This window comes from Lichenostomus cassidix, chromosome 7, assembly GCF_008360975.1.
Source record: "Lichenostomus cassidix isolate B80296 chromosome 7, HeHo_3.0, whole genome shotgun sequence".
In the NCBI taxonomy this organism is placed as follows: domain Eukaryota; kingdom Metazoa; phylum Chordata; class Aves; order Passeriformes; family Meliphagidae; genus Lichenostomus; species Lichenostomus cassidix.
The window spans coordinates 18,422,351-18,444,618 of record NC_139488.1 but is presented as its reverse complement, the minus strand read 5'-3'; the positions used below and the strand labels follow the sequence as shown (position 1 = coordinate 18,444,618).

Below are 22,268 nucleotides of genomic sequence, written 5' to 3'. Positions count from 1 at the left end.
GTACAGCAGAATTTCCCATTTCTCTATATACATTCCCAAAGAAGTGATTCCTGCATAACATATCTCAGGAGGAGGATGCAGAATACAGAGGCAGAGTTTCTCAGCTGTCAGGTGATAGGCAGCCTGGTGTTGGCACAGAGAAGGGTGCAGCCCAATTACCTTGGGCTGGAGGAGAAGTCAGTTCCAAAGAGAAAGCTGAGCCTTGCATTTTTCATTTTAGTATGTGTTCATAGTGCATTGTGTAGTTTATTTTCACCTCCCCCTCCCTTTTTAAAATTGATACAGCATACATCTGCTACACGTTTGAATAGTTTTGTATTACTTTGGTCGTATTTGCAGTTGTATTTGCTTTCTTTTTATTGAGTGCTTCTGTGGCACAAGTTTTTGTAGTCAGATTTATCAAGCTTTCACATATGCATTGGGGATTAATAAACACATATTGTAAATTCAGTTTCAGTGTCATAATGAAGAAGTTGCAGAGGCTCTTAATGAATGACAGAGCAGTTTTTAAGTGCTTCATATGCTGCAGCACTTGATGTAAGCAAAAGCAGCTTACCTAAAGCCCTGACATCTAATGTAGCTTTGCTTCTCAATTCTCACAAACTTAATAAATTAAGAGAAATAATTCAGTTGGTCCTGGATGTGCAAATGAGTTCATTTATGTATGATGTTGCCAGTCAGTCATGGTATTCTGTGTATATATTTACTAATTTTGACAGAACTGACCTAATTATTACATGACTATTAAACAATACTGACACCGTGTTCAGCTAAATGTGACCAGAGGGAGTAAGGTTTTTTTAATGTTATTCCAAATTAAATTTTCCCCAAGTTTATATATAAATTAAGAATTAAAGATGAGAAGTAATTTAAGGGATGTCCATGGTTTTAAAGTCATTACACAATGAGGGTTGTTTTAAAATTCAGTGCCATAGATCTTAAAATAGAACTAGCTGTAGATAAAAGCAGAATTGGAGAGGCATTGTGAGATGAGTAACTTCATGGCCTGCGTAATTTTGAAAATGAACCTTGGTAGTGTGATACAAATTTTTGCCCCCTTTCTCTTCTTTAGTATTCAATAGGCTGATTTCTAGAATATTTGGGTTTTGTTTAGGAGGCTCAAATATATAAATATGGATATTTATGTATATTAAAGTGCTTTGAAACAATAATTCTATTAAATTATTGATTATAGCCAAAGAATTTCAGATGGTGTTTCTTCTGTAGCTGTCTGGGTTCATTAACTCAAAAGGACCAGTTAGACCATGTGTTCTGTCACTTCATTTTACAAGACTGGTCTTGCAGACCATAAGTGTTCTTTTAATCCTCCTCTTTTATGACTGCTTCTCTGTGTTAAAATTCTTATCACAGATGACTCCTGGCAGTTCCTTCTGTAGAGAGATGTCTGAGTTTTCAAGAAATCAGTAACTATGTAGTCTCCTTTCAAAAGCAGGATCATGTTAATGGGCCTTAGAGATGATAAACTGGTTGAATCTCCAAAGCTGTTAGAGGACACTAAAGATGTCATGCATGCATCCACACACCACCTCACTGGGCAGCCTTTTCTAGTACATGGTCTGCAAGAGCTCAGTTTGTTCCTTTGCAGCTCTGGTGTTCATTTGTAGAGGACTCTGTTTTGCATGGGAGATTCAGAGGCAGTGAGACCAGGACTTCACAGTGTGGCTCCTGCAGCACAGATAAGTAGCACCACCACTGCTTGCCAAGGGGGAGTAAGAACTCAAACAGCACTTTGCTTCTGCATGTGTTGCAGAAGAGGAAGGGTGACAGTGGAGGGTGCATATCACCTTTTATCTTAAGCTGCTCCTGCTTGAGAGCTCCATCACACCCCATTATCAGGTAAAAGAGGGGAGAATGATATTTCACCCTTTGCTTTTTCTGCCATTTGACTCAGCTGTTGAACTTGAAGAATACTGTTGGTTGAAATTTTTTTGAATATTGCTACACAAAACTAGAAAAATACTACCTCCAATTTGCAAGCATTTGCTACTTTTAAGTATTGGACTACCGGATGATGTTATGTCAGTAAATCCGGGCAGTTGAAAAGCTTGCAGTATCTCTGTGCTTGTTTGCTGTCCTTCTAGACAAAGGGGGGCATTAGTAAAGACTGTGTGTAAGATTGCATAATCCCACCTGTCATGGCTGACCTTTTCTAAGGTCTCTGTTTTCCAATAGGAGCATTCCCTGTAATGTTAAATGTAATTTGAGAATTTGTTATTGTTACAGCATGGATATATGTATACTGGTGAAATGACATGCTTTGGAAACCAATTCAATTGTTTGAATATCCTTTGACTCTCTACATAGACATAATGAGTTCAGGCAGATTTGGAAAGTTTTAAAACACTTCAATAAGAATCAGGTACCCAGATGGCAATTTCCTCATGAGTTATTACATTAGTAACATTACATTTTGAAATTGAGATAAGTTAGCAAATTGAGATCAGTTAGCAAATTGTCAGGTATTAGCCTTCTGTAAGCTTGATATCAAATGTAATACTACTTAAAATACAGAATAAAATATGAAAATGGGTTTATAGTATCAGAAGTGATTTTCTTTTGGTTTTATTTCCAGGCCGGTAAGCGAAGAACTGCCAGAAGTTCCTGTGCTTTACAGAGATGTCTCATCCCTTTTGCTTATCCAGATTTTAACCATGCCTCAACCATTGCACAGAGGTATGTTACAAAAATATGTATATTTAAATGATTATGTAGATGAGGCTGCTTTTCTGATGATTCCCAGGATGGTAAATCATAGCTGATCTACTGTGTATTCTAAAATAATGTTTCTGCCTTATCTTCAAAAGGTGGCATTGAACAGAAATTTTTGTTCTGGGTTGACAGGTTTATCTGTGTTCCCTGTCTTTTTACCTTATCAGTCAGCTATTCATTAAAGATACAAGAGCTGAGCAGAAACTATTAAGTATTTCTGCTGAAAGAAAAGTGTCCTTTGTTTGACCTTCGTCTTTTGCTTAGAGGGACAGCTCAATACTTCAAGTTGAACTGAGTGCCTAAGGGAGAAAGATTTGAAAAATTGTAATTTAATTTGAATTTCAGACTTTAAATTGCAGCAGTCTTATGTAAGAGTTCATATATGAAGATAATAATTGCTGTAATGCAGCAACTTCAGTAGAAACAGCATATAGTACAATTATGAATAAATATTAAATAGATACTAAAAAAACTAAATCTTTCATTATTAAAATCAAGCTGTCTTAAAACGTAATTTCCTTTTTCTGTGTAAAGGGAACAGCTGAACCTGTTCATCTTGTTAATAGATAGGGTATGCTTCAGAATAGGGGTACAGACCCTCTGGTCTCTGGCTTGATTATTTATAACTGTATCTTCATTTGAAAATGAGGACAAACAAAGGAAGTATCACTTCACAACTTCACTGACAATGAACAGAATATCTCCCATGGGATCTGTGTGGCAGTTTTGGTATCTACTGCGTTCTGGTAGTTTTTGAATAGGTAAATTCAGGAACTGTTCTGCTCTTGATGCATACACCTAAGTAGAAACTGCTTCCCTTTAAGAGATGTTCAGTTCTTAGTATTGAATGTTCAAGTTCAGCTGAAGTGACTCTGTGTGTATCTGTTAATATTGTGGGTTTGTTTTTTCAATTCAATATACATAAAATCATAGAATCATTCAGCTAGGAAAAGTCCAATTGTTAAGTACATGCATATAGATTAAGAATTTCCAAAAGATTATTAGAATATGAAAATATTAAAAGAATAAAATATTTTTGCATAGGAAGACTACTGTCAAAAATGTACTTTCTTTTTTTAACTACAGTTTAACTTAAATTAACTCTATTGGAAGGACTCAATCAAACTGTAAAAAAAAATTACAGTATAAAACCAGTAAATAAAAGTTTAATGAGACTAATATCTGAAATTGAGGGAGGGAAGTGTTGAAGCCAAGGTACAAAACAGTGGTGTTTTTGTAGTCAATATCAAAGCATTGAATACTGCCATTTGAGAAAGTATATTTTATCCTAGTAAAGACAACATTCAATTAATAGTAAGGCATTCTGTGGAGAATTCTGTGAAATGGCACGTATCAGCAGCATGTTTTGTCTTTGCTCATAGGTTTACTGTATGCTGCAGTTGAAAGGGAAATGGCAAGTGGCAGAAGGAAAATAAATGTAGCCACTTCAAATCTGTGATGCATTAAATTGGAAATAAATTGCCATTTATCTTCCTAATTTTTGTTTCATCAAAATGGTTAGGCAGAATGAAAAGAAAGTCTTTCGTAATTCTTTGTTTGGAGGTGTAGAATGGTGTTCATGAAAATAAGTCATAATAAATTTGTTTAGAACTTTTACAATGGGTGTGCAGGTCCCAGAGTCAAATTCAATATTATTAATTCTTTCTGGAGTGCTGAGGTATAACTAAGGTAACATGGCTTGTGAAATGTCTCATGGCAAGCACAAGGTCAGTGTTAGGGGTGAAAAAAATCTGTGCTTGACCCTAGTGCTTCCTGAATTGTCTGTGCTGCTTTGGCATTGTCAGGGGGTGTGGGGGCTGTGGGCTTGGCTGTACACTGCAATGCAGACACAAGGTTGATGCCTCTGTGTATTGACAGATATTTCCAGCATATTCCTTTAACAATACACTTAAGTTGCATTGTGTCCTTCATCAAATATGACATCTTTTTTCAAGTTTGTACTTAAAATCCTTTTTGCCTACATCCTGTTTTTTTAAAAACACAAAGTGCTCTGTAAGGAGGACTCAAAACCTCATCTCTTGTCCTTCAGATGGGAATTGCATTAACTTCCCTATTAACTGTTAATTTTAAATTCAGACTGGGAATTGCATTAACTACCCTATTAACTGTTAGATGGGTGTTGGTATCTTTTTCAATCTGACATCGATTAAAGCAATAAAAATGTCATTACTGTTCAGCCTCTTCATTCAGAGCAGAAAATTGATCTGAACCTATCAGAAATAAAGAAGACTGCTACTGAAAAAGCTTCGTGGTGGAGGTCAGAGTGTTTACAAGCATTAACCAATTTGCAGAGAAGGGAGTGAGGCTGATACTGTGTACCTCTGCGTAGTACCTCTGTGTACCTCTGCAAGCAAAACAAACACTGTTTAAGATACTAAAACCATTTGTGAAACTTCTTTCTCTTGAGTTTCACGCTAGGATATGGGCAGAGCTTTTATAGGCTTCAAATGTTCAGCAGTTTGAAATTGTACAGGGCTAAATACATAATAATCCACATAGGAGTTTCTGGTTCAATTCTGTGGAGGTTGTTTTGCAGAGGATGGAGTGTTCGTGGTGTTGTGAATTGGGACTCCATACAAAAGAAAGATTTTGCTTCCAGCTCCTTTCTTACAGAAATAGCAGATGATGGTGTATGCACAGAAATGGAGAGAGCAGCTTGATGGTTATCAAAACTTAAATCTGTCTTTGTAAATTGAATTCAGTAATCCCCACCAGTCCTTTCTGCAACAGTTTTTGACGTTGAAAAAGTCATTTAATTGAAATTGGACATTCTTCCTTGTTACCATCAATTGTAAAAAGTTTTATTCTCCCAGCACCTGACTTGGGACTCCTGTGTAGAGATTTCTAGGATTACAATGTGTAGCTTCTAGTGATTTCAGTTTGTGCATTGCACTGAATGTAAAAAATATTATACTCATACAGAGTATTTAAAACCCAGGGTCTGGGTGCACAGCAGTGAGCCTGAGGCTAGTTAGGTGCATGGAACTGGTGGTCAGTGGGCCAGCAGTGGCCTGGCACTGTGCTTGGTGCCACACATGCCAGGAGGGCCAAGCTTGCCAGCAGGATCTTGTTACTCAGCCTAGCATTGCTCTGACAGTCTGCAGGGCTGCTGGGAGAGATCTGGGATTGAAGAGTGCTGGATGTGTTCCAACTGGAAAGCTCATTTTGGGAGTTTAGATGAGTCTCTGTGGACTCTGGGTAAGGTTTTCTTCTCTGGTGTGTAAAACCTAAATTCAATGCCTTTTCCTGTAATACTGGTTAGGCTCAATTGCTGAAGAGTCTGACCTGGATGTTCTCACAGATTCTTTTTCTCTAAGGTTTCAATGATAGGCAATAAAAGTGCAGCAAGCAGCTTTCAGGTGAACATTAACACTTCTCTTTAATGACTGGATAAGAATCTTGACTAAATATAATATGGATGTAATCAACATGAATAGTATCCAGTTTCAATGTGGAAGCTGAAATATTTATCTGTTTATCTATTAATATACCTTTTGTGCATTATCTGAAGTTCAGTGGTGTCTCCCTTCGCTCTGAAGTTGTTTTTTCAAAGAAGCATTCAAGCTTTAGATCAAGAAGAATATTTTTCAAAGGTTATTTGTACAAAGATCTCCTTCTAAATTTAATAAAAAAGTCCTATGTCCTTAATTTTGCATCTGATTCTCTTTGTGAATTCCTTTTGTCATGATTCCATGCCAGGGTATATAATCTAATTTGATACTGAAATTAAAATATACATACTGTTGGTAATATGCTCATTTATCTGTAAATTTCTTGCACGAATGTTAAAATTAGAGTTTCAGAAGTGTTTCCTATTTAAACTTAATTTTTAAGGATATTGCTTCATGCGTATAATGGGATGAGATGCTTTGAAGTTATTTGATTCCAAAAAGTTTCAAAAATAGGAATATAAGAGCATTTCTCAATTTTTCAAAATATTTTCCAAAAAGTACAAAAAAAAAAAAAGTACAAAAGTTCAGGATTAACCTGTTTTGATTTTCAGACTGTCAGACTATCAGATTAGGGACAAGAATCCTAAATTCATTTTAGCACAGAACTTTGCTCAGTAGTTTACTTCGCATACAGACATTCTTGCAACTGTTAGAGTTATTAAACTGAAAAGATGACACAGCAGAAGCACAGCCTGCAATGGGGGCAGCAGGAGAGCAGAGCACAGCTCCCCACACACACACTGCAGAAAGTCACATCAAGCTGCTCTTTGCAGTAGACAAGACTTTAACAGCTCTAGTATTACAAGTACCTACAGCTGTCAAATATTTGTCATTTTAAGAGATAGCATGGTAATGAAATGATAATTGATGCAGTGACTGATGTTTTTAGTATTTCTCCCATGGGATGTTTCTGTGACTCTAAAAAAGCCTTGGTGCTTATTACACAACATGCTGCCTCTGAGCTGCTCCTGAGATATTTTCCTAAGGGGGGGGGAAAAAAAGATAAAGCTTGTGCAGAATTGAGAACTTCCTACGGGTGACCCAGATGTGGGAGTGTGCAGTTTTTGTCCAGTTCTGGATTGTCCAAAAATGTAATTCATAGTAATTGAGTCACATACATGTACGTAAATACAAGAACATTCGTTCAGTTGTAAAAATATAATAAGGGCTAGACATATTTCTGGTGAACAATTAGTATTAAGAGGGGGAATAGGGACAAGGAGTAATTATATTTAGCAAAAAGCAGGTTTTTTAAAATGTGACAAGGACGCCCAGTGTTGAGCACTGCAATCACCTGAGCAGAACTACAAGATGGAGCAGGCAGTGGTAGATTTGGGCCTGTTGCCCAACAGTCTAGCTTTGCTGCTCTACATGCAGTAGGTTTCATTCATGCTTTCCCAGTGTAAAATTGATTTGTATTGCTTGTATCTGCTATTGAGGGGTTAGAAATCAGTACTTGAGTTCAGTTCTAGCTACGATTAGAGACTGTAACTCAGGCCAAAGAGGCAATTTTTACAGTTCTCTGTGTGGTTTCATCTTGAAGAATTCAGTCCCAGAAAATTTCCTGAAAGCTTGCCTGCTGTTTTTTGTCAGGAGTAGGACTGCTAAGAAAATGGAGGTTTCAGCAGAGATAAAAAATACAGCCTTGAGATCTAGTGGAATCCGGTGAATTCTCTTCCTGGGGAAATGTGAAGAGGAAGTATCACTATAAAGCTGCCTGCTCTTGAATGGGGGGCATGAAGTATAGCACCATTTGTTGCCGTGTTTAACTCAAGCTCCACAGGAAGATAATACAGAAAAGTCTATTTTTAATTATGTAATAAGAAATGATCTTTTAGATGGTTAAATTGTGCTTATAGTTTATGGTCACATAAGCTTATACTCAGTGACATTAAAAAGTATCAACATCTATGTCTGCATTGATTTGTAAACACTTGTTACATAAATGAACAATTGTTATTTCACAAATCTAATTATGTACTCAGGTCTTAGCTGTGTGTGTTTTAGAATCCAGTAGTGGGTTTTGATATTAGAAGCAGGAAAGGAGAAGCAAGGTGTTTTATTTTCCTTCCCTTCTCATTTTCACATATAAAGTTTCTTTAAATCCTTTGGGAAGAAAGAATGAATTTAACCCAGTTTTTGTGAGGTGCTTATGTAAATAAAATTGTTTTGCTTGACTTCAAAGCCTGAGAGGACTTCTTAAATGCCTCATTTTTGTCCACATTTTTTTAGATATATATTACAGTTATGTTTAGGCTTAGGGAGTGGTGTAAGTGATGATAGAAACTTCTTTGATCTGCCTATATTTAAAAACAAACTAGATAACTTGGGACTGGAAATAGAACCTAAAGTAAAAAGATAAAAAAGGACTGCTTCAATATCTTCATTTCAGAGAACGATCACTTTTTTTCTGTTTCCGTTTCAGGAAGTCTTATTTTACTTCTGTTGCTAGTTTCCCCAAACAGATTCCAAAACCTTTCTTCTGCAGCCTAGCTGTAGGAAATAATGGTCCTTTAACTATTGCAAAAAAAATCGTAAATATAGTTTAAAATTCAGTAAACGCCAGCGTACGTTTTGTCTTCCTTCTGTATGGACGTGAGGTCCAGTAAGTAGGTACTCACTCAAGAGTGTTTGCAGCAAGTCTTTTATGGCTGGATCCATATATGGAAGTGAAGGGTTAGAAAATGAAGTATGCTAGATGTCCTTGTGGTGATTTTTTTGGGAATTAAATCCTTCCAATATTTGTATGAGTGTCACTTACCCTGATGGGAGCCAGAAGAGATGGTAGGATATGCATTTGCTTACATCTACAGTAATCAGTAGCCTAACTTGATGTAACCTTTGGACAAAATATAATTTTGTATTATCACCAGGTCTCTAGGATAAAGTCACTGCTAATCAGGATTAAGATGAACATAAGAAGCAGTGGAAAATTACTTGCCCTGTACTTGTTCTATTCACTATGGCTGCCAAATCATTTCTGAAAGCCAGTAAATATAGTTACATGTTGTTTTGTATGTTTTGAGGGATTATTCTTTTGTGTAGCACTTGCTTTTCATTTCAGAATCACCATTTCCATAGAGACTCATTATTATATTTGCTAAAAATATCAAGTGTTTAAAAATTACTTTCCTTGTTTTACAGAACACTTTACCTGCATTGTAAAAGTGCTGTTCACTTTGCTGTACACTCAAGCCTTGGCAGCACTTTCTGTTAAATGCAGTGCTGAAGATAGGATGGCATGGAAAGAGTCAGGATCTCTCAAAAAGGTTGGTTAGTTTATTGAAATGTTTATGAAATGTTGCTTATGTATTTCTGGTAGGAATGTAACTAGTACTTCTGCTTTGCATGTAATAATTTGCTTCTGCTTCACAGAAATCCTGTATTTTGTTTCTGTGTGTGCAATTTCTGCAGGCTTTAGTATATGATGAGACTTAAAAGTTTCATAATTACCTAGTTCCAAAACTGAGTTTCACATTTGAGGCTGTGTCTTTGTAGTTTCAGTCTCTGCTTTGTTGCAATGATTGTAATCAGTAACTGCAGCTTTCCTTCTTGTGAAATTGAAACCTCCCTAGATAAACCATGGGTGTTAATCTGATGCATTTCTTTACAGGAAAAGCAAGCAACCTTGCTGGAGAAAAAAACCCTCTTGACTTTTCCAACTTGCTTGTGCTATTTGTGGCTAGCTATATAAATTTCTCTCACTATGTGATCTAGAGTGCTCATGTGATGAAGAGACAGAGAAGGAAATTTGTCACTATTGTTTCCTTGCCTTTTGGTAGTATTTACAAGTGAAGTGATGATGCATCTTTCTACTTCAGTTCAGCTGATTGAATGTCGTTTGCCGCCAAAAACAAAGCTCCCTGCACTAGCACCAGCGTTCATTTAATCCTTCAGTTAATTTTTTATTCCACAGATTGATTTTCCCAGAAGGTCACAAGAGTGCCAATGTCAGACCAAAGGAAAGGATAGAAGTGTTGGGACCAGTAGAAGAAATGGGTGGAGTATTTCTCCTTTTTACAGCAGCCAGGCCTTAGATGTAAAATAAAATGCACACTGAGAAACATGACCTGCCTTTTCACATATAACTTAAATCTGTCATACTGGTCAGTCAGAATTCCAAGGTCTTAAGAACAAATTATCTGCTGGCATGCTACTATGAGAACTTTTGCATTGAGATCACTGGACAGTAATTAATTTTGTTAGCTACCTCTCCACGTCTTCTTTCAATACATTATCATTTTCTTAAAAATACAAAGACATTTGCTTGAGGTTGTTGCTAGTGCTGGGTTTTTTTCATTGTCTACTTAAGTGATTGTCACATAATACATCATTTTACAGTTTAAAGCACTGAGGACTGAGTGGTAAAAGCACTGAGTGGTAATTGCACAGCTCCCTGTTCCCCCTGTCCCAGCCTTTTGGCTGCCCTTCTGTTCTTGAGCCTATCCATAGTCCCCATGCATGTCATGAGGAGAGCTGGATTTTAATTTAGAAATCCAAGTTCGTTCTTCAAAGTTTCTTAAAGCCTCAGTGGTTAAAAACATATGGTTCAGACTGGCTTTTTCTTCTCTGCTGGTAAGATTGACATTTTAGTCCTGGGATGACTACACAGATCACACCTTACTTAACTTTTGTCTGTGGATAATGCCAAGTGAATTTATTTCGGTTTGGTATTCCAGACATTAAACATGGGCTGAAGACTTTGCTCTGTATTTATGTCAAATGATCAAACAGCATGAAGAGTTTTATTTCTCAGCAGGGCTGAGAGGTGGATATTGTATTTTTGAAACCCAAATTCACTTTCATTATCTTTGCAAGGTATGTTACAGTGTCATAGGAAGCACACTGTAAATGTCTGTGGCGCAAACTTCAGGAATAACATAGAAAGAAGGTTTGTTGCAGCTGCTGATTTGAGTGTGTGTTGCCTTCTGGTTCTTTGACTATGAGCATAAACAGCGGGTGTGCTTCATCTTTTTCCTGGGTAAACTTTATTCTGACTTAGAAAGCAATATTCTCATAAATATTTTCTTCTATTTCTTAAGGCTTTTTATAATTGTTGCCTTTAAATGTAATTGCTATGGCACAAAGCTAAGTGGCTATTTATCTTTACACTAAATACATTTTCCATCTGTAGTAGACATTGTTCATTCCAAACAGAACTTTGTATTTTCTGATAGATTCATTTTAACTTAAAATACATAGCAAGTGTTTTGCCATTCATTCTGGTTGGTACGTTTTAGAAAATTACCTTCTAAAAATAATACTTGTATTAGAATTCAAATTCTGTCAAAACAAGATGTATCCGTGAAGTGATTCTTTCTAGCTTTAAAGTAAGCATTTACTACAGAGAAAACATGTGAAATGCAAACATTATAAAAGTATTTTCATATAACACTCGAAGGGTATGTAATTCAAGTAGCATTCACATTTCACTGTTGAGCTAAATGCACCCTTGAGCTTTATGTAAGATTACATATTTGTTATGATTTTTTTTTAAACATTGTGTATCTTTCTAGGCCAAAATTCATGTGTTGATCAAAAGGAAACACACTTCATTGCTGTTGCTATTACAGAAACATTTACTCCTTCTCTTGACCAGGGCTTTTTGGATTTCTTTTCTTCTCATTTGCAGAATACATCCAGTGGAGAAAAATCTTGGGAAGTGTTGCTGGGTCATGTGATTAGTGAACTGTCTAAGGGCAAGATTTATGAAGAAGGAGAAACTGAAGAATTAGCAGTGGTATTGGCAAATTTTTGGAGAATTTTTCCAGCATGTCCCCCTGAATTTTTTTTTGGCCTTGTTGTTACAACAGTCTTTCTCTGTTCTTGTTAAACACTTGAGTAATAAAGAGTACAACTCTTTATTTTCTAGATCAAAGCATATCCCTTTATGACAGTTGGCCTGTGCACATCTTTCTTTTAATAATATCAGATGTGGTCAGTGCCATGGTGAGGAAGTTATTGACAAATACTTCTTATAATTACGGGTTTTAATCATATGTATGGGTTGTAAGCAAGTGAAAGAAAGACCTTTCAGATTCTTGGAAAAGTGAATATTTAAGTAGAAAACCCATTTGTTCAGGGGGAAAGAAAACCTACAGAGGTCTTTCAGATTATTGGTGAAATGCTTGGCTTTGGAATGTATGTTTGATGCAGTCGTTTATACAATATGCTTAAAAAAAATATTTGGTTCCTATTGGAGTTTCATACCTTGGAGATAATTTACCTGGGACAGAATTTAGTAATTGCTTCCTCCCTTCTAGGTAAATCCAGATTCTGTCGAGTGCTACCTGCAGCAGTTCTGCCTGCCTTTCCTCAGGATCACAAGCCTTCTTCAACACCATCTTTTTGGAGGGGATTTGCCTAGTTGTCAGGTACAGAATGAGAGTGGCACACTAATGTTTCCATATAAAAGCTCGAGATCAAAAATTAGGCTTTTAAGGTGTCTTTTTCATGGTATATATTTTCTATCCTAAGATTTTTTTTATATCATATGTTATAGCACTGCAATTTTCAGAAAAATGGTATTATATTCTTAAACTTCAGCAAATTCATGCTTATTTAATTAGGTCATAGGTGCTTGTCTTGTAAAATAACAATATACTTCTAAAACTTGTCCAGCATTTGCAGAGATGGTGTAATTCCACACTTAATGGAATTCACTGATTCTTAATGCCTCTTAATACTTGGACTTCGTTCTCAGAGACATTGCATCAGCAGATAATTATGTTTAAGTTCCATGACTAATTTCAGTAGTGTTTACTGCAGGTCAGCTCCCTCTTTTCCTTGCCTCAACATCATCTCCTTTGTAAAATAGCTACTAGCTATTTTGGGGTGCTTAACAGAAAAAAAATTACTGTGGAGTTCGGGACTTTCTTGTTTTGTGTTTTTTGGATTTGTGGTTTTGTGGGGGGCTTTTGGTTTTTTTCTGGGGTTTGGTTTGGGTTGAGATTTTTCTTTTTGTTTGTTTGGTTTTGATTTATTTTTTCTGACAATTTTTTTTTTTTTTTGTTTCAAGAGTCCAGTTTGAAGTGATCTGGAAAAATGGAACTGTGTCTCTAAGCATGACTATTAGCATCTTAGTACTAGAATATTTTAAATTGAAATAGATACATTTTTAATAAAGTATTTAAAAGTTACAAGTCTAGGTGTTAAACTAAACCTCTCTGATTTCATGCCTAAAAAGGAAGATGAAGAATTCACTGTTCTTGCTAGCTGCCTGGGTCTATTACCACCTTTTCAGTCAGCTCATCAGTTCACCAGTGCCTCTTGTCTTGACTGGCCAGTGTCAGCATTTGACATGATATCACAGTGGTGCTCAGAACTGGCTTCATTTGCAGATAGACATCCAGATCAAGTAAAGGTATGTAGCAAAGTTATTTTTTCCAAAACAGTTATGATATGGAAGCAGCTATTTATTGCTTGATTCATTATGCACATATACTGTTGTTCTGGATAAGGATCTGAGAATATAACTTGCGAGAGAGAACTTGTAATGAGAAATATTCGTTAGTGGATGTGGGTTGAATTGGCTAAAAACAGGAATAAGACCTATCTATTTTTTATGATTGCTGGAGACAGAATATAGAAACATTATCCTCAGATGATACTAAATGTGCCCATATCTTCTGCACCTGTAGCCAATAAAGGGCGCGTAATAGAAACTTCAAGAAAATACATATAAAAACTTTGTCTCGCCTGTTTTATATTACTGATACTTTTGAGCATCTTCAGTTGCAATACTGCAAAAGATCAAAAGGATAAAAGCTGTTTAATAGTTATTGGTGAAAGATGACACATTTTCTCTGAAGGTGAAAGAAATAATACCAAGATGTGAGTTAGTGCAACTGAAATAATCAGCTGAGGAATGGAAATGTTTCAACATGAGTGCATTGTTTTTATGACAAAGTTGCATCTCAACAAAACAAGTCCCCCCTCTCCTAAATCTGTGGTGTCAGGGGAAAGCCAGATGCATTCCTCACTCTAAAACATCATCTGTTCCTGTGAAAATTTGAATACTTAGATTAATCTCAAGATACAGTTGCTGCCAATCTGATAGAAATTATAGATTGCAATGAAACTGACAGCATTCTTCCCATGATTGGAAAGTAGCCAGGTACAAATGCAGTATTTCTTTGGTTTTTTTTCTTTTTTGCAATTTAGGTTTCAAGATCATGCACTCTTAAAAAAAATTTTGGACCTTGCAGAAAAGATCCCATCAGACCACTATGCCCATCAGTTATAAACACAGCAAAAAATTACTGTGTTGAAGGAAAATATGTTACTGTTTAAAAAATCCCCCACAACAACCAACCAAACCAAAAAAAAAACCCACATAAAATTGGACAGTGTTTTTAAGAGCAAATGAGAGGAGTTAGGATTTTCAAAGCAGCATTTAAGACAGGTAATGCCTGTCTTATATAAAGTTGTGAGTTCTGGTAACTTCTTAATGGCTTGTGTCCAATAGAGTTTTAAAAAACAGGCGGATGTCTTCAAATATCATTTACAGAGCCTAACTTCAGTTCTGTTTTTGAAAGTTTGGGTCTAAATTTTAGCTGGGAGACAGCTTTCATAGTCAGTGCCAGGGTTTGGGAGCAGCACATTGATATTGCCAAGCTAACTTAGAGTAGGGAATGAGAGTCTTTCCTGTAGATCACTCTTAATCCTCTTATTTTAGCTATGAAGGTCTTTGCAGTTAAAATATTTCACATTTAGAAAACATCCTCGGGAGAAGGCTAGAGCCCATTTTGTACCTATTACAAAGGATGAAATGTGACTGCAGTTGGGGAGGGTGATCAACCAGGAGCAGGTGACTATTGCAAGGTGACATTGGACTTCTAAGTTTGTGAAATGCAAAAGAAATGAGAGATTTTTAAACTGCATGCTTCTTTTATTTGGTATTCTCTTTTTTTAGAAAATACAAGTGCTTAAACGAATGCACAGAACTGATGTATATTCTTACCTTATTTGCAGGCTTTGCTTATCCAGGAACCTAAGTGGGACTTGCCACGCCTTCTTCAGTTGCCTGAGAATTATAATACCATTTTTCAGTATTATCACAGAAAAACTTGTTCTGTTTGTACCAAGGTTCCTAAAGATCCTGCTGTTTGCTTAGTTTGTGGTACTTTTGTATGCTTGAAAGGACTATGCTGTAAACAACAGAGTTACTGTGAATGTGTACTGGTAAGAGAGAGTTAATTCAGATTCTGTAATTTATTCTCACACTTATTAATAGTTGTTAACTCCATTGCTCACTTTGATGGTTTTGTTTTTAAAATGTGTTTATGTAATCATAGAATAGTTAGGGTTGGAAAGGATCCTGGAGGATTATCTAGTCTAAGCTCCAGTGATAAAGTTCAGTGCTTATTTCTGAGGGATGGACAACAGACTGGATTCTGGAGGGCAATTTACTTGCATAGCAACCTACATCACCTTTTTGTAAAGGTCTTACAAAGCCACTGTGTATAATATTGACACGTAGTTTTGATTCATAGCCAGTTGAAACTTGTTAACATTATGGTTGTTCATATATTATTTTAATTTTCCTGTGTTTCGTTTCCTTACTTTCTGAGTACACAGAATGTGTGGTTGAGTACTCACTGATACCTGACCACGTACTAGGGATCTACAGACTATAACTACTACATAAGTGCTGTTATTATAAAAGGTCTTTGACCTTTTCAGCAGCAGAGTTTTTTGGTCAGCGTATATAAAAGTTCTTCCAGGAGTCTGAGTTGGACAACATCTAGTATTGTTTTTCAGGCTATGATAAAGGTTTGCTTTGATAGGTGTTCTCTTTACTTTCATTGAACGGTTAGGAGAAGACTGGAACTATATGGACTTCACAAAACTGTGAGAGGAATTTTTTAGAGAGATATTTACAAATGGGGGCATAAAATTTCAGAGATTTTGGACTTGGAAATTGTTTTGAAATTGTTTGAACTCACCTTTCTCTATCAATGCTAATATGGTGGAAGAAGGGGTGGGCAAAATTTACAGCAGAATTTACAGTCACATTTAAGGTGTCATGCTTCATGAAAACAGAACGTCATAAAAAGAATTAACAATTTATAGAATAATTTTTGTGGTAGTTGATGGGATTATAGCTTCTAATTGTAATCAAACCATATAGGAAAGGAAGAGTGCATTTTTTAATTGCTAAAATGAATTGATGAATACAGATCAAGCTATTCATGGAGATGAATGACGTATTGAACAAAGCAAGAATTACTAAAAAAAATTTTTACTAGATATGTAGAGCCACAGACTAGATCTGTGAGGATGGATAGAGAAAGCAAATGTTTAACAATACAGACTATTGTAAAAGAGGTAATATTACAAGTTTTTCTGAATACTTTCTCCTGTTCTTGCTATCTATGGAAAGTATTTGGTAATCCTATACAGTTTGCGATACAACAACAAATTCAAAATACTGTACAGAATATTTTCATTTATTTTTCTAATTTTTACATGATAACAAATATCCTCTCTTTTTGAGTAGGGAGAAACACCTGTTTTTTTATACTGGTGTTGTTATCGCAGCACAAGACACTGAATTCTGGTTTGGATGGAGAATTTTGGGGCAGGCTATCCTTTGGCAAACTGTTTGTTATTAAATAATGCATGCATGTTATTTGAAGCCAAAACAATGTACTATTTTTAAAATTTCTTCTGTTACAAAGTTACAAAGACTAACAGTCTTTGCACTCTTGCCTTTCTACATCTGTAACATTACAGCATTCTCAAAACTGTGGAGCTGGGACAGGAATATTCCTTTTGATTAATGCATCTGTAATCATCATCATACGAGGCCATCGTTTCTGCCTTTGGGGTTCTGTTTATCTCGATGCACATGGTGAAGAAGACAGAGATCTTAGGTAATGTCCTCATTACAAGTGTGTTTCATTTTTGGTGCCTCTGTGTAGATTGACTTTGTCTTGTAACATGGAATAACAGATAATAGTACATCTCTACCTTCCTTGTGTAGAAAAATAGAAAATCCCCTTTACTGCAACTTGGACTGACTTTTATTCTCTTGGGTTTTTGAGGGTTTCTTGGCCCAAAGGTAGTGTAATCATGATCATTGAGCTACACACACCCAGCATGCAACGGACAGATTCCTGTGCTGCCATTCCCAATGGCAGTCAATGCTGAGTGTTTGTGCTGGGAAACACTTACCTCCCAGTGTTGTTGTTTGGCCTTTCATCAAACAGTGCCTTTGGATTCTGGTGTAGGGAAGGAGTGTAACTTCCAAGCTGTGCGTGACTGAGAAAACAAGTGATGGTTTCTGGATTCTGCTATCCAGTGTGAGGAAAGGAAGTTCCAGCAGTTATCCTAATGAAAGCAAAACTGAAAACACCTCACCAATAAAAGTGCACATTTACCCTGCAAAACAAGTTGTATGAGTATCATGTGTTGATTATATAATGAAGCATCTTTCCGTTTATTTGTCATACTAACCATTTATTTTCTTCTTGTTCTTCTTTTTTTTTTTCCTCCACAGGCGTGGTAAACCCCTATACATATGCAAGGAAAGATACAAAGTGCTTGAACAGCAGTGGGTGTCTCATACTTTTGATCATATCAATAAAAGATGGGGGCCACATTATAATGGCTTGTAAACCATCATCATCATCATCATCATCTACACACCATGTAACTGCTGTTACCATGAATGAATGCATCTTGACTGACAATAGCTTTAATTGAATGGGAGTTTAACTCTGGCTCGGGGTGGAGTCGGGTACGGGCATAAAAGGGAAATGGAACTTTGTCAACATGTGAAATCTGTGCAAAATGAGCTGTTGTTGCTACTAAAGAATGATACAATAATTGAAATTAAATCCTCAAAATGGTGTGAGCAATCTGATTGCACTCAGTAGTCTATTTTTCTTGTGTTTTTTTAAAGCCCATTATTGTTAAGAAGCACAAATTTTACTTGGAGTGGTTTAGAGGCTCCAGGGAAAGCCGTCTGGTTTTTATTTTTCTTTGCATGGAGTTGAGTTTTTAGCAATTTTTGCCGAAACAGTGTATATGTCTACTACATCTACTACGTCTGTTGGATAAAATTTCTCTGCCTTTTTTGTGTTGGCTGAGGTTTTTACTTGATAGGCATTTGTAATTAGAGAGGTCTGTAAAATGATTGTGAGACTGCATGGTAATAATTGGTCTAAAAGTTGAATTTTAAAGAGTATTTCACTTATAAGAGGTCTCTTGAAATATTTCAGGCATTACTGAAAACTTATGCATTCTCAGGAACTTCTTTTTTTTTTTCTGCAGAAGTTAGCGAAATAGCTGTAAATTAGGTATCTTACTGCTCTTCACGTAATCCAGAACACACATTCTGTCTTCATTTCTTTTCCCAGGAAGGAGCTTTCATTTTTTTCATATCAATTGAATAAATTGTTAGTGACAACATACAGAAATTGCTGTATATAGAGAATCTGTATAGTGCCCAACATAGCAGATCCCAATTACAAGCGTAACAACTATAAGCCCTGCCTATCATTCCAAACCAGATGTATGTTTCACAATTATAGGATTGGGAACGTGCAGGCTATTCTAAAAAGAAAACATAATTTTGTATCATAACTGTCATTTCAGGAGGTTTCTCAATATTGTATTTGTTTAAAGTAATCACTGTTCTTTCTCCTTGGTTTCCTAAAAAGGAAAAGTAAAAAAGAAAATTCAACAGAGGTAGCCTAGATGAACTACTAATACATCTGCAGCCTTGCTGGATGAATGCCAAAACAGTTTATGCTTAGAGGACTAAAAAATTCTTGAGAACAGGCATGACTGCGCTAAAATCCATAGTGTAAGTAGATAGGAAAGATTATAGTCAAAATACTGGTATGTAATATATTGCTACTATTGTTTTTCACAGGTGTTGGACATTTGTTGGCTATTTCGTACACTACTACCAAGCAGTTCCTGGTAGTTTTGACTTTCATAGCTTGCGTGTAAAATAAAATTTATATGTGTAAAATAAAAACATCTTATGATAAAACCACATATACAAAGAAACTAATTCCCCAGTGGAAATCATTATCTAGTGAAAAGTGTATAGGGGAAATAAAATTACTGTATAGCAATCAAGAACAGACTGAAGGAAAAGTAAGTAAATACAATGAGTTTTTCTGGATACCTGCAATTTGAAAAACCTTACAATAAAGGATACTGGTTTTTATACATATAAATATAAATATATATATATATTTCAAAAGTATTACAGTACTTCCTGTAAGATTAGAATTATTCTGTTTCACTGACTAAATGGCTGTGTCTTTTCCAAAATATTACTTTTTTGATACTGTATTATAAGTTCTGCCTGTGATATTTTTGCATTGCTCATTAAGAAAATCAGGCCATTTTGTAAGTGTGGTTAAAGAGCAAAAAGATTCTTTACATTGCCAGCATAACATTATTACAGGGCTCATGAACTTGAGTGATCTGTAGTTTGAAGCTCCAGTGCTATATTTACAAGAGATAATGTGTCCAGAATTTGATTACTGTGTTTTATTTAAAATGGAATGTTCTCTGATTGTGCATATGGATGTGAAGTGAAACTATTAGCCTTAACTTAAAACATTTGGGTATTTCATAGTGTGTATTCTAGTACTGGTGAATTAGTCACCAGTCGATTTAAAAACAACAACAAAAAATTACTTGGTTGAAAAAATTGTACTTGAATATCCTTGCATGCTGCTAAACAAGAATTTTTATTTCCCCCATAACTTTTAAAATCCTACTTTATTAAGCTAACCTTGAAAAATAACAGGTCCAAACTAGAGTGGTGTGTGCGTGTATTATTCAAATGTTCTGGTGTGATAATCCTGTATGAATGGTCATTTAAGTACAGTACATTACTGTAGACTCTAAATCTTTATAACACATCAGAAGAGTACAAAACTAGAATACAGTAATTGGCATTGTAAGATATGTTAATAAAAGTCTACTGTCAATCTGTGTGTTCATGAAATTTTTTCTCTCTACCCCAGTAATCCAAAATTACATTACTGAATTCCACCCAATAGCTAGGCAGTTATTTAAATGTTAAAACTTCATGCATGCAAAGTACTTTGCATAGAGAGTAAACATGGTAAGTGTTTTAATTTGTTACTTACAGTCATGTATTTTGTAATAGTAATTGGGATTATTTTACTCATAACTATAGCACTTAAAGTAGTGCTTAAGTTTATTCCAGCTATTACAGCATTGCTCCTGCGAACTGCTGAAGTTAAAATGCTGAGTTGAAAAACTACTTCTGGGAAAACTACTTTATCTTTTCTGTCAAGTCTGTTTCTGGAATAACTGTTACTTGAATTTGATGAATGTAATATTTATGTATTAAATTTTTCCTTTTCTTTTGACATTTGAGAGATTTGGTGGAACACGCTTCTTTTGACCTTGATGTTTGGATAAGAGCATCCTTCCTTTTTCATTGGTGGCATGAAATTTTTTATGAATATTTTCATCCCCTCTGCAATGGGAATCTTGTATAACTCACAGTATTTTACAAGGAAATTATATTTTTCCTTTAAAAACAGGATCTTTTCCTACAATATCCAACAAATGTCACTCAACTTCAGAGTCTCATGAGATCAGTTTGTGTTGTGTGCAGAGCTGCTAGAGGAGACTTGAGTTTTGTGGTGATCTTGATAGGATTCTGATCTAATTTTCATCTAACCCAGATTCTGCAGTCCTGCTTTTCACTTTCTTTTCTCAGAGGTGGGGGCAGTGATGAATGGAGCCTGCCTGACTATTAGCGTAGATGAGAATGAAATTATGCTGTTTGCAGAGAAACCCACAGGAATTACCTGACCCAATGTGTAGAGGTCCATTGCTTGTAATTATCAGCCGCAGGATATAAGGAAGTGCACATAATCAGAGGGGGCTGGCTCTGTGTGACAATTTGTGTTGAGTTTGTTTTTGCTGGAGTGAAATTACTCACTGCAGTCAGTGAGATCTGTACTTCTGGGCTGATTAATATCTCCTTTTGGTAGGGCACAGTGCCCGAAGCCCCTACTTGCATGTGTTCTCACATGGGCAGTAGTTCTGCAAATTCTCTTACACTGAGAAGAGTCCCAGCTGCTGCAAGTTCAGCCTCGTGACTTATCTTGGCTCTTCTACTGCAATGTCTAATACATCTCCCATTATAGGATATACTTTTGACTTATTAGTACTAAATTTTTAAATAATTTTGATTGGAAACAATTATGCTGGGCTTATTCCTGATGGTTGGATTAATTTTTTAGTGTTAAAGCTAGATAACCTTCAGAGATAAGAACTGGAAAAAAACAAGTATTCTTCATGCCAATAGTGAGAAAACCATAGTTAAAATATTTACTGTCCCTACACTTTGGCGTTAAATCTGGTGACCAAATGTGTATGGGTCACATTTTAATGTAGAACGCAACTGCATACTAAAGCACTTGCCAAATTAGAACAAGTTCTCAGGGATTACTTGTAATACTGGCAAATACCTAAAGTAGATAATGAGCCTTTGTCTGTTTTTCAGGTGTCAAGGAATATCCTTTGCATCTGGCTTTTGAAGCCACTAATACAGTTTGCTGTGAAAAGTGTTCCTTTCCTTCTGTTTCTTTGCAAAACTGGAGCTCTCCTTTCTTTCATGCCTTTGTTGTCTCCATGTTGCAAATGCAACTGCTTTGTTTGTGTCGTATTTCACAACAAAAGAAGCCTAAACCAGCTGGAGACTCTCTGCAACTGTACAGCAATGCTTTGCGAATGAGATTGCATTTTTTCAGGTACTTAATGCAGAGATAACTGGGGGGGTGCAGCTTGAAATTTAGTTCGTAGAGACTGGCTGTTTTCTTGCTCTGTGATGCTGGTAATTTTAGATTTGTTACACATCAGCTTTGAAAATTTAAAACTAACTTTGCATTTTTGCCAAGTATCTCCACAGGCCCTAAAAGATACTGCCTGTGTTCTAGGATAATTTCCCATTGTTCTCAAGAGAGTTTAGTATGGAGCTGCTGTTTTAATCTCAGCTCTGCAACAAGGTACTTGGTGAGAATGGTGGTGCAAACGTACACATCTTAAAAAATA

At 35.9% G+C, this 22,268-nt stretch overlaps 1 protein-coding gene across 1 annotated transcript in view; it reads left to right on the top strand.

Annotated features, from left to right (window-relative positions):
- Positions 1–20,164, top strand: part of UBR3 (ubiquitin protein ligase E3 component n-recognin 3) — a 103,092-nt gene extending 82,928 nt beyond the window's left edge. The window contains exons 33-40 of the mRNA XM_085066500.1: positions 2,594–2,694; positions 9,348–9,472; positions 11,836–11,943; positions 12,467–12,577; positions 13,390–13,566; positions 15,177–15,386; positions 16,941–17,080; positions 17,707–20,164. Of these exons, the coding sequence (XP_084922626.1) occupies positions 2,594–2,694; positions 9,348–9,472; positions 11,836–11,943; positions 12,467–12,577; positions 13,390–13,566; positions 15,177–15,386; positions 16,941–17,080; positions 17,707–17,824 (1,090 nt within the window). The 3' untranslated portion in view covers positions 17,825–20,164. The remainder of the gene's footprint in view (positions 1–2,593; positions 2,695–9,347; positions 9,473–11,835; positions 11,944–12,466; positions 12,578–13,389; positions 13,567–15,176; positions 15,387–16,940; positions 17,081–17,706) is intronic.
- The last annotated feature ends 2,104 nt before the right edge of the window (positions 20,165–22,268 follow it).